We start from the raw sequence: 11,421 nt of genomic DNA on the forward strand, positions 1-11,421 counted from the left end.
GTGTAAACCTTTGCTGAAACATCTTGATTTACTGTAGACACATTTCACTCTTTATTAGTATTAGTCAAATGTATGAAAATAAACAGGACACTGATGTTTGTCGAAGAGATTTATTGAAAAATAAAACTGCCACTGTCACCATATAAGCCAGGAAGAGCAGAAACTGTTGAAGGAGCCCTGCCAGAAATCCACCTGAACAACTGCATTCGTTTTAAAATCAAGTGATGGGGACAAACCAGAGGAGGAAACTCCCGCTGCACACAGTGATGCTGATCTGATTTTATGACAAAGGATGTGCAACAGTGAAAAAAAAAAACAAAAAGCAAAAACAACAGGAATGTTGCATCATATTTAAAGGCATGCAAGCTGGCAATTATCTCCCTCTGCCATCATAATCAGGAACTAAACAGATCAACCCAGGCATCAAACAACATTTACAAATTTTCAATGGGGAACCTTTTTTTTTTCCCAAGAAAAATTGGCTTCTTGGTTCTCAGAAATGCATCCATTAACTCAACGGAGATCCTCAAATTACTGCTAAAAGTAATCTTCAACATTACCTTCTTACAAAACAGTGTTGGGGGAAAAAAAAAGGAAAAGAAAGATGGCCTATACAGCAACAGCAACATTTAAAACAATCTGTATCTAGTGGAAAATTTGTTTTTATCTGCTGTACTGATTACATCTCAAACAAGGATGCACATAGACTACAGCCCTGGGGAGAAAAACCGCACAAAACCGGGACAAGACAGACAAATTCAAAAACAACAAGAAAAAAAAAGTTGCTGCCAGGGTGTAAAAGCAGAGAGGGTGCAGGGGTTAAGGGTTTGTCTTAGGGACAGTGGTGGGGGGTGGGGGGTGGGGGGCAAATAGTCGCCTTCGCTCAGTCGTCTGCTGGAGTAGGGCTTCGGTTTGGAGTTGCCGAACGGGAACGACTGAAACAGAAAGGAAGAGGAATTAGCCCGCCGCAGGGGAGGGGTGGAAGAAAGTTCGGACAGGTGTTAACATTCTTAACAACAACCCTTGACCTCTCAGGTACACTTCATGTCATCTGCCTCTAATCTTTTCAGAAATAGCTATCTATGTTCAAAAGCTAAATTCATAATTGAACCCCCAGAGCAAACGCTCATTGAAATAAATGGCAGGTCTTTGATTGACACTGTCTCATGTTTTGCTTCTAGAGCTGCTGGTTAGCAGCATTTGTGCTCTAAGAAATGCAGAACTCAATCCTCCCCTTACCTACAAACACAGACAAGTTGCTTCAAATGGTAACGATGAGGCAACAAGTGAGACACAGTGAGAAAAACGCATCAGACACATCATCCCACTAATATTCATGGTGCCTGTTTGTCTTTCACTCACTCGTCCAAGCGCTCTCACATGCAGACACACACTTACGTACTATGAGCATGCTTGTTAAAAAGGATCAACTTTAACTTCTACAAAACACCATTTTTTTTCAGACTACATCAAGCCTGCAAATGTTTCTTTTCACCATCAACATGAGCTTGTCAGGGGGTTTGATTTTTGGTTACCTTTGGAGACAGTGGCAGAAACAACAAGTACAGAGAAGCGAAGGATGAAAGGACTGAAGGACGGATGACTACAACTTGGAGATACACTGCGCTGGGAGGCTCTTGAAGACTGATCTCTCGTCAGCTCTCTCACTTTCAGAAGCTAAGACAGAGGCGAAGAACTCTGGTAGGTAGGTAGGGGGGTCTGGTAGGTAGGTAATGGATTTAAAAATGCCGAACTGTGATCTGTGTGGGTCAGCCCTCTGGTACATCTGAAGGCTGGCTGGCTGGGTGACTCTAGTTGAGCAACTGTATGTGTGCACGGGCTGATCTCGTCTGAGCGTGTGCGTCGGTTGGAACAGACACCCATTCACTGTGGGGAGGGTTCGGTCGGTAGGTCGACCTCTTTCTCGCTGTCTAACACCAGATGCAGGCGAAGGCTGATCTCAGGTCAGCGCTTAGTCAACCTCCCGCAGGACGTACACACCGCCAGCTGGCAGACCCTGGGCCTGGGATCAGCTGCGGTGTCAGTGCAGTGCTCAGCTCCCACCACACGCTTTAAAGAAAATATGAAAAATAAACAAACTGTGCTGCAAAGATGCTTACCGCAAGTCACACCTACGGCGTCGCTTTGTCTGATCTCTGCTAGTAGCTGTTTTTATTTTTTTCCTCTTTTGATAGAGCCAGATTCAGTAAATTTTAAGAAAGAATAAAAACATTAAATTCTTTGTTTAACACTTGTCAATCCAGTAAATTTTTAAAAAGTAATAATTCTCTTGCTCTGTCAGCTTAAGATAAATTTAGACCAAGGTACATCAGTGAGGAAAAGATCAAAGGAAGGCAAGAGCAGAGGTAGTCTTTCATGTGCTCTCTTTTCAGGGTAAAGGCCTGATTAAGAGCCAAGCTGCAAAGCGCTGACAATACAGAGCCATCAAGAGCTGAAAAAGAGAGCACAGGAAAGAGATCCAGTCATTCCTCTAGGTATACCTCCCTAGACCAGACAGAGGGCCGGGGTCCCTGTCCTAAACCCCACCCACTCCACTGCTGGCAGCGGAGGCAGAAGATCTCTCTCTGCTGAAGAGGCTGACGGATCTCGGAGGTCGTCCATCTCGTCATCCCGCCATCCCGTGGTGGTCGGCTGACAGCAGCATGCCGCTTCCAGTTGGAAGGAGGGTCTATTTAATTCCCTGCCTTACTCTGGCTAACGTGGAAAAACTTAACTGACCCTCAGCAGGAACGCAAGATATCTAAAATCTGTTATTCTTGATCTAAAACTTAGATTATGTTTTGGTTTAAAGAAAAGAAAAAAAAAAAAAAAAAGACTAAGCATCAGAAACTCAAACTGTCTACACCCTGTCCAAGTGAGAGAGAACATCTAGACCGAGGGCTTACCTGTTCCTCTTGTGGTTAGCAGACTGAGAACGTGACCGGGATCTGGACACAGAGCGCCCTCTGGGAGCAGAGCCGGACCGAGAACGAGACCTGGAACGACTGATTAAAGACAGAAAATATTTTAGACACCTTCAGATGATAAAGACGATCTTATATCTGCAGACATGTGTAAATGTGACTGCAGAGCTGCATTTCCCTGCTCAGCTGAGTTCTGTTAAACACTTCAAGAAGTTCAAATCATCTTGCAAGCCTGTTATAATTAAGGATAGGCATCTGTCAAACCAGAATACTATTCGATCCTCACTGTAAACCATTCCTCTAGTCTTTGAAGATCGCTCCCACCTAACGGCCATTAAATTTCTGCCCGGTCATGGCACACCCGTGACATGCTCCCTTTACCTGGCAGAGTTTGTACTGAGCCTCACTTTCGTTACACACACACACACACACGTTCCTGCTGCATGCCATTCTTAATTGCCCCTTGGATCTTTCTGATTCTGATCTAAACTCACCACCTGTGACACACCTGTGCTGCACTCAATTAGTTCTTAGGAAAGTTGGTAATTGAGAGAAGTGAGAAGTATCTGCAGCCAGAACAGAGTGTCAAGTTCTCTAAATACTAAGGAAGGATGCTTGAAGGCTTGTCCAATGTCATTTATTTATTTATTTGATAGATATTTATTTAGATATTACAGCTGCGTTACTGCCACCTTTTGGCAGTAGTAGTGTGTTACACTGTAACAGTAGCCAGTAAGCATCGACCAAGTCAACCATTTTTTAAATAATGTATTACTGAAGTGGCCATCACCATTAATAATGCTTGCTCATTATCACTACACCATCCATATATTAACATGAAAAGCACAGCGAGTTATGTCCTTGTTACCACTGAAAAAAGTGATTTACAGGGAAGAACCGAGTGATAGACAAATGTAAATTCCCATGTAGCAGTGCAGCGGTCAAAGCACAGCATCAGAGCAACAAACAAATTCACTGCGTCTCTCTAACAGGGAGTTTAGGATAAGAATAGCTGTGGACAACTCACCTTCTGGCTGGAGTCCTGGACTTTGAGCGGGCAGGGGATCCAGACCTGATGTCACAAAACAAAAAGCAGCGATTTCAATAAAACTTTAGAGAACAGCAGGAACACCCAATAATTACTCTTCAACTTATTTCTTAAAGAGGTTTCAGTATCACAAATGTCCACATGCTACAATAACCACACTTTGTAACCAGTTTTAACGACACGCCCGTCATCAGTGTTTGATGTAAGATGGTCATAAAACTTTGTGTTTAACACTTTTAGAAGTGTTTTTAAATTTACTCAGGTTTAAAATATTTGTTTCTCAAACAGCCAAAACATAACAGGACATTAAGCACGATTACAGAAGACCTTTGGCTCAACTCTCTGTGGACTACCTGTGTTTACGTGCACAGTGACCAAGGAAACCCTGTAATGTGATCTGCTTTCAGTGATGCACACCACTCGCCCTACAACTGTGCAGGTCTCCTGAGGCTGCTGCCTGCGGCTCTCCTCACTGCTGCACTTTTTTCCTGCAGCAGAGGCAGACCCAGGCTGGTCGGGTCTAACACCTAGTTCATGCTGGCTGCTGCCATTTTGTCTCTTGCAAAGGGTGTTGCGTTTTGGTGTCGTTTTGCTTGCTTATGCACCTCATGATCTTTGTAATCTGGTGCATGAGGCGTGGCCAGGTTGAAGACATGAATGTCACCTCCATTTCAATATCAGTCCAAGGGCTCAGATCAGCAAATTATACAAAGTGTCAGCTGGAAAAGTTGAGACTTTCTAGAGAAAACTGATGCACAATCAGAGAGTGAAGAAAACTTTGTCATTTCACATAATTTACTCCTATACCAGCTCTGATTCTGAGTTGTTTAGGATGTTTTCCTTATTTGAGTAGCAACAGCTACAAGAGAAGACTCCAGCAAATCCAGTAGACCTCAAGTGCCAGTATATACAGCGACACGGCTACAGTCCTGTTACAGTTGGTGCATGCCCGTAAAACCAGCTTGTCCTGCCCCACACGTCTTTTTAATTGTTTTTATTGAGTCTTTACCTTTACATTTAAAGATTAAGTAAATGCCATGCTAAAAGACTTGTTTAGAAATTTAAGAAATACATGATGTTTAAGTTTTTTTTAAGTTAAGTTGAGCTAAAATATTAAGATTTCAATAATGACCAAACTAGTTTTATTTTAAATAATTGAAGGCTTAACATTTGACACAACTTTAGTTGCATAGTAGGCATATGTTGTTATAGACCAACATTAAGTCAGTTTCATCCTCTGAGAAACTGAATTAGCAGCAGCTACTCATCTTCAATTATCATAGGTAACTGTATTCTTACCTGCTCCTGCGTCTGGAATAGGATGGCGATCTGCGTCGGCTCCTAAAAAACATAAATAAATAAAAGTTTGCACAACAGAGTTGGCAGAATAAGCACCAGAAAAATTACACAGCTTAAGAGATTGCAATAACCACACGCCGACACAGTGATGAGCACATTTAGACGTTGGTCTTTCCAAATCTACCACAACCAGATTTTCTTGTTGACATATCACAAGGTGTGTCTGTGCGTCAGTGTCGACATACCTGCTGCGGCTGCGGGAGCGGGAGCGAGAGCGGTAGCGGCGCCCACGGGACCTTGATCTGGAGCGGGATCGTGATCGAGAGCGAGACCTGAAATGGAAAAATAAGAAACGAGTCCATCCGCATTAGTCATCCATAACATGGCACTAGTTTTATAATGGTACAAAATGGCAAACGAGCTACATGAAACATGCTTTCACTTCACCTGCTGCGACGGCCTCGCTTGCTAAAGCGGTAGCAGTCATAGGCGTAGTGACCCCTGTCCCCGCACTGGTAACACCGATCGTTGGGGTCGAACTGGCGACGGCTTGGGCGCCCACGGCCCTTTCTGGAGAGGCCTGTTGACATCTCCACACGAACACGGGAACCACAGAGGACCCTGAGCAGAAGAAATCAGTTTTTTCACTGTTAAGCACAGAATAATTTAAAAAAAAAAAAAACAGAAGAAAAGAAACACCCTGTAGGTGAGACACACGAGACCAGTCCAAGGAAAACATTTACTCACTTTCCGTCCATGCCTTTGACAGCATCTTCTGCATCTCTGGGATCCTCAAACTCCACAAAGGCAAACCCGGGAGGGTTCCTGGCCACCCACACACTTCTCAGTGGGCCGTAATAACTGAAGGCTCGCTCCAACTCCCCCTTTGCAGCGCCATTGCCCAGGTCACCGACGTACACTTTACAGTCAGTGGCCCGAGACGAGCTACGGGAGGATGAGTAGTAGGACATTTTTTCTCACCTGCAGGGAGATGGTAAATACATTTAAGACGGGGATCATAGTGAGAAGAATACATTTTTATAAAAAACGTCCCTCTACATTTGGGAAATAATATTAAACGGAGTAAACTGTTGTGTCCCATCAAATCTACTCAGATTTAACTTTTTTAAAAATTATATATAGGAAAGGTTGAAATTTCTAGAATATACTTGTTTTCTGCCAGATGCTACAATTAGTGCATGACTGCTGCATGGAAGTGTGTCAGAATCTTTCTTTTTTTAAACTTCAGGTTACTGAGAGCAGCCGGACCACAATAGCTCAACTTTTCATTGACAAAGTCAATGAAATTGAAGGACTTAATGGCAAGTTCTAAAAGCTTTTGCTTGTACCCCCTCCTTGTCCTTCAAGGAGGGGTCTGACTTGGTTTTTTTTTTGTTTGTTTGTTTGTTTTTTTAATCAATTTTAAATCATGTTTTTTTATTTGTCTTTGTTTTTTAATGTCTCTGTAAAGCACTTTGAATCACCTTGTTGTTGAATTGTGCTATATAAATAAACTTGCCTTGTCCTGCAGGCTGTTGGGGGGAGGACAGATTTTCAACAACCGTATTCATGTGAGTGACACAAGGCGAAATATCCCTTTGTGTTTCATGTGAATGCATCATTAAATCCTCAGGTGTGGTCCTCCTGCCCTTTCCAAAATTTAAACTTAAATCTAAAGGTGAGCTTTTACCACTGGCTTTATAATTACCTACATGTAGAGATCAGGTTTCCTGAATTAGCGACTGTGTTTTGTGTCTCCTACTATCTGGGTTGTATCTAATGCTTATCTAGTTTGGTTAATACTGCATACATAAAGACAGTTGGAAAAGTGATTATAAACCCATGACCCTTAGAGTGAGGGGGATCTGGTAGCTCTGGTATATTTTGCTGGCATGGTTTGGAACTATAGAAAGGGTCCCTGCAGATACTTGAATCAACCAGCTGTATCTAAACTGGGGGGAAAACTGTATTGCAGCACACCAAGGCTGTTTGAAGGAACAGTGAGATGTTAAAGTGCCATAATTGATCTGCAATCTTACAGTGTGCCAGAAACATCCTACACCTTTAAACAAAGACCTATCACCTCCTTTTAATTTTAAAGTCAAATTCAACCATTTCCGATTCAAACATATTCCCAGTGTATCCTGTAACCCTGGCAACTGACCACATGTGTGAAATTAAACTTGTCATCAAGCTCTGCAGAAGTACTTCCCACATCACCATTTTTAAAAATGTTTAATGCAGTAGGCCCTCATGTGGTTGGCCTGACACTGTTCCACCTATTTTAAGCATGCCATTGTTCCACCCTGGCTGAAAAACAAATGTAGCCAGGACTAATCTTTACCGCCTTATTTCCCACAGATTTTAGAAAAGGTTAGAGCTGAGCAGGATTTCCTTTTTCTGGAAAGGCAGAAAAAGTCAGTGACACTTTGATGGGCTCAGGAGCAAATGATACTATACAAGTTTTGATACTGTACAAGTAGGTAATATCAAGTGGTAGGTGTGTTCAATTGGTGTCCTGCAGACAGTTATCTTGTCGCCATTTCTTGGAGAAAAAGGCTGCCTTATCCTGTGGCGATCCAGAAGGATCTACACCTCTTGGACAGATAATTGCTAATTTTAAAAACATTTGCCATCTATATCCAGTGACATGCATCTGTCCTGTTCTTGCTGACCTAAGGAGCTCTCCACACTTGGTTAAACGCCAATTTCCTAAAGTTAAATTCTAACAAAACAGAAACTCTTATCACTGCTCCAGATATTTCCATCCCAAGAATCGTAGCCTTGGGTTTCCAGGTGCTTGTGTTTAAGATGGAAATGATGCAAACTGTTAATGCTTTTACATTTTCTGTAAATTTTAAAGCTTTGAAAAGCAAAGCACCCAGTATATTAATGCCTCTTACTCGTTCAAAAATGTACCGATCAGAAATTTGGCATACTGGCTACATAAAGGCTTTCTTTTATTGATTCCGAGGTGGGTTAAAAACCGCTTAAAAAATCCTATACACACAGCCATTGGGGTGATTCTGTGTCTGACTTGGGTTGTTCATGTCCGTTTCATTGTTTCGTTTCGTCTTCTTTTGTATCAGGTACTTAAAAGATAGCCTTTATCCATTAATGCTTTTACAAAGGTCATCTTTTACATGCAGGTACGACGCTCGTCATTTATTAACCGGACCGGTAGCTTTTTGAAGTTCACTACATCTATATATCTGATAACGGCCAGGCCCCGAGGCCCTCCGATCCGGTTGGATTAAACTAAATTCGCTGATCGATCTGTGTAACTCACCGGTGTCTTATACAATACGATCGTTTGTCTCCCGCGTGTTTTTAAGCGAACACCGCTGGGTATCCGTTCAGGAAACCGGCGCTAACCTCCGTGTGCGTCTCACAGACGGAAGGCCACGCCACTTCCAGCTCAACAACACACTTTTAAACACCAACTTTATGCACGCAAATAAGCTAATCGGCTACAAGTAAAACAGAAAAAGCAGAAATTGTTGAGTTTGGTGTATACGTGCGAGCAGTTATTTTCGGAATTACTCGAGGCCTTGGTCCGCGCTTGCCTATAAACAATGGCGGTAGCACGCGTTAGCCCGGTCTTACCTTCGTCCGATGATTTCTGATTCCGCTCCTAAGACGAACTTCAGCCGCGTCAAACTGAAGCCAGACGTCTTATCGTCACAGTTCAATTTGATTTCTGCGATTTAAACTCTTTACAAAGCCGAACAGACGATCATCAGGGGCGCTTCCACATGGCTCTGCCGCAAGATGAGCGGCTACAAAAGCAAAAGAAACCAACCACCACTGCAAAGCGACTACCGCAGCTGCGCACTGTGACTTCAACAGCGAAGCCGGAAACGTCCGGTGAATATTTTCAAAATAAAACGACCAAAATGAATAATTACCACAGCAGGAACTTCCCACTTTAAGTCCCAAAGCAGAAAAGCTGATGTACTTATAACTGCTACATTTCTTAATGACTACAACAATTGGCGCCACATTAGCTAAACACGTGTATGGTTTCATAAGTAGTCAGTATATCTCTAATATGATCTTGTAGTTTTGCTTGCACTTCCTTGATTTAGTTTAATTTTAACCCTGAATTTTCCAAAAAGCCTGCTGATGCAACCCTCTGGACTCACAGATCGTTTGTCTACTTTAAACAAACACACAAACAAAAATTTTAAAATGTACTGGTGATATAATATGAGGATATGCCATATCCTTATTTATACCTACTGTCAATTTTTTGGAAACAAATTGTTTTAAAGATTATGAATAATAACATTGACAGTAACTAAATCTCTCCAAATTAAATTTAACTCACAGTTAATCCAGTTAATCTTAATGGTAGAGCACGACACTAAAAACAGTAGGCTCATCAAAAGCATGATAAAGCTTTCTTTTTGAAATTTAAACATAAAACCTCCTGTTGAGACAAACAGTTTTAATTTTATTAAAAAAACAAAAACAATGTTGTAAACTGATGTTTGTTTGTTTTTTAATGTCCCCTTGTGCTGATGTAACAGATCAACTTTAATAGACAAGCTGTGCAGATACTGTCTTTATTCTATCAGTAAATGCATCCTTGATATAAAAGACATGTTCATTTCCTAACCATGTGGTGGAAACTCAAGAGATTTCAAACTTATTTTACATGGTGGGCAATTTACAGCCAATGTTGGTCTTAAGTAAGCTGGACCATTGAAGCTAGCCTGTGACTCAGAAGCTTAACTGCACATTCAATCTTCAGGATACCTTCATATAAGAAAAAAAAGTGCAATTTCCACACTGTGCATCTCATTTTTTCTGCATGATGAAGAAATGCTGGTGCAGTTATTGAAAATCATTCAGCAACTCTTTGGTCTTAAATTGTCAGAAATAAATGTATAAATTATATTATTCTGGTAGCTCACTGACCAAACTCACTGAATTAAATTAACCTCCTAGGACCTGGCATGCACATTTGGGGACATCACATTTTGGGTTGTCTAGACCACAATACAAAATTTTGCTCTTTCAAATGGCTTTCAAATAAGCCATATTGCTCAAAGGGGCACAATTGTTTTTATACTCAGGAAAAAATGTTGCTGTGTTCAGACACCAAATAAAGAGTTTTGCACATCATTACTCAATTGTGGCTTTATAGGGTTCGGAAACAGCAAAGAGAAATTAAAATTGCATGTCATGAAACAGTTCAGGCCATAGGATTTTAAATAAGCTTTACTTTTTCCTACTCAGTTTTCAACACGTTATTTTATGTTATTTATTATGATTATTCTGTTTATGATGTGAGTCATCACAAGAGCCAAGGTGTTAAAGGTGTGAGTCATTTTTAATCCTGGGGTCAACAGGTAAAACACAGCCTCAGATAGCTTCAATAGCCATCTGAGGTAAGGTGTGAACGGGGGTTGAAGTGCCTGGGAAGGGTTGAGAGGACTGCCTTGTAGGTGGCTGATAGCTGGTGTTGTAAACCACCCGCCCTCTGTTCAATGATGGTCGTTCACTCTTCTCTCGAACGGTCTGTCTTCTCTGTATAGCTTAGTCTTGTCCTATCGAAGTGGCTCTTCTATGTTGTGTCTTACATTTATGAAGTGACTGTTTCTCCAATTTAGAACTGAGGACTCCTCGCTGCACTGCACAGCATACACTACTGTTGCTAAGCTTGTAGTTGGGAGTTTTGTCCATGGCATGAATCAGTTTTTGTGCAAGTGTGTGGCTAGGGTCTGTAGTGCACTGGGATGTCATGCTTGGTGAAAATTCTCCTGAATTTCTCTGAAAAACCTGCTACATAAGGGATGAGAAAATTGTTCCACCTATTACTGTGTTTCTACCTAGTTGGTGTCTGACCTTTTTTCCTGTGCAGCTTCCCAAATTTGATGAAGGTCCAGTTGGGATAACCACATTTTAAGAGCTTTCTTTCTGTGTGTGTTCCATTACTTTACTTTACCTTTTGCCTTAGAGGGAACATTTTCTGCCCGGCGGTGTAGTTCAAGTTTCAAGTTTTATTGTCATGTACAGATAAACAGTGTAGCCACATTTGCCCATAATGAAATTATTTGGCTTGTGCTCCTCAGCTTTACATGAGTATATAGAAGTGTGCAGTTAAATTAAGAAGAAAATGACAGAAAATAGCAGTAATAACAA

At 41.5% G+C, this 11,421-nt stretch overlaps 1 protein-coding gene across 3 annotated transcripts; it reads right to left on the minus strand.

Moving 5' to 3' along the window:
• Nucleotides 1-94: 94 nt before the first annotated feature.
• On the minus strand, nucleotides 95-9,097 carry srsf7a (serine and arginine rich splicing factor 7a). Of its 3 annotated transcripts, XR_010095499.1 has the most exons (9): nucleotides 8,878-9,097; nucleotides 6,019-6,252; nucleotides 5,719-5,892; nucleotides 5,517-5,603; nucleotides 5,272-5,313; nucleotides 3,952-3,996; nucleotides 2,907-3,005; nucleotides 1,536-2,070; nucleotides 844-935 (listed from the first exon to the last, which is right to left on the minus strand). XR_010095499.1 is itself a non-coding variant. In XM_063493215.1 (8 exons), exons 2-8 carry the CDS (start codon nucleotides 6,240-6,242, stop codon nucleotides 884-886), a joined length of 723 nt encoding a protein of 240 aa, XP_063349285.1. In that variant the 5' UTR covers nucleotides 6,243-6,252; nucleotides 8,878-9,096; the 3' UTR covers nucleotides 95-883. The 3 variants fall into 3 exon arrangements, 2 of the variants coding, with proteins under 2 accessions (XP_063349285.1, XP_063349284.1); XM_063493215.1 differs by lacking the exon at nucleotides 1,536-2,070 and having other exon boundaries at nucleotides 95-935; nucleotides 8,878-9,096; XM_063493214.1 differs by having other exon boundaries at nucleotides 844-2,070.
• Between the last annotated feature and the right edge of the window lie 2,324 nt (nucleotides 9,098-11,421).

This window comes from Pelmatolapia mariae, linkage group LG14, assembly GCF_036321145.2.
Source record: "Pelmatolapia mariae isolate MD_Pm_ZW linkage group LG14, Pm_UMD_F_2, whole genome shotgun sequence".
NCBI classification, from domain to species: Eukaryota; Metazoa; Chordata; class Actinopteri; order Cichliformes; family Cichlidae; genus Pelmatolapia; species Pelmatolapia mariae.

Excerpts from the sequence above, each read along its gene's own strand:
- srsf7a (XM_063493214.1), bottom strand. The coding sequence starts at position 6,242 with ATGTCCTACTACTCATCCTCCCGTAGCTCGTCTCGGGCCACTGACTGT. Across the intron at positions 3,997-5,271 it reads TATTCCAGACGCAGGAGCAG|GTCTGGATCCCCTGCCCGCT; the intron begins GTAAGAATACAG and ends TTGTGACATCAG. Across the intron at positions 2,071-2,906 it reads GCTAACCACAAGAGGAACAG|CGTGTGGTGGGAGCTGAGCA; the intron begins GTAAGCCCTCGG and ends TTTTCTTTAAAG.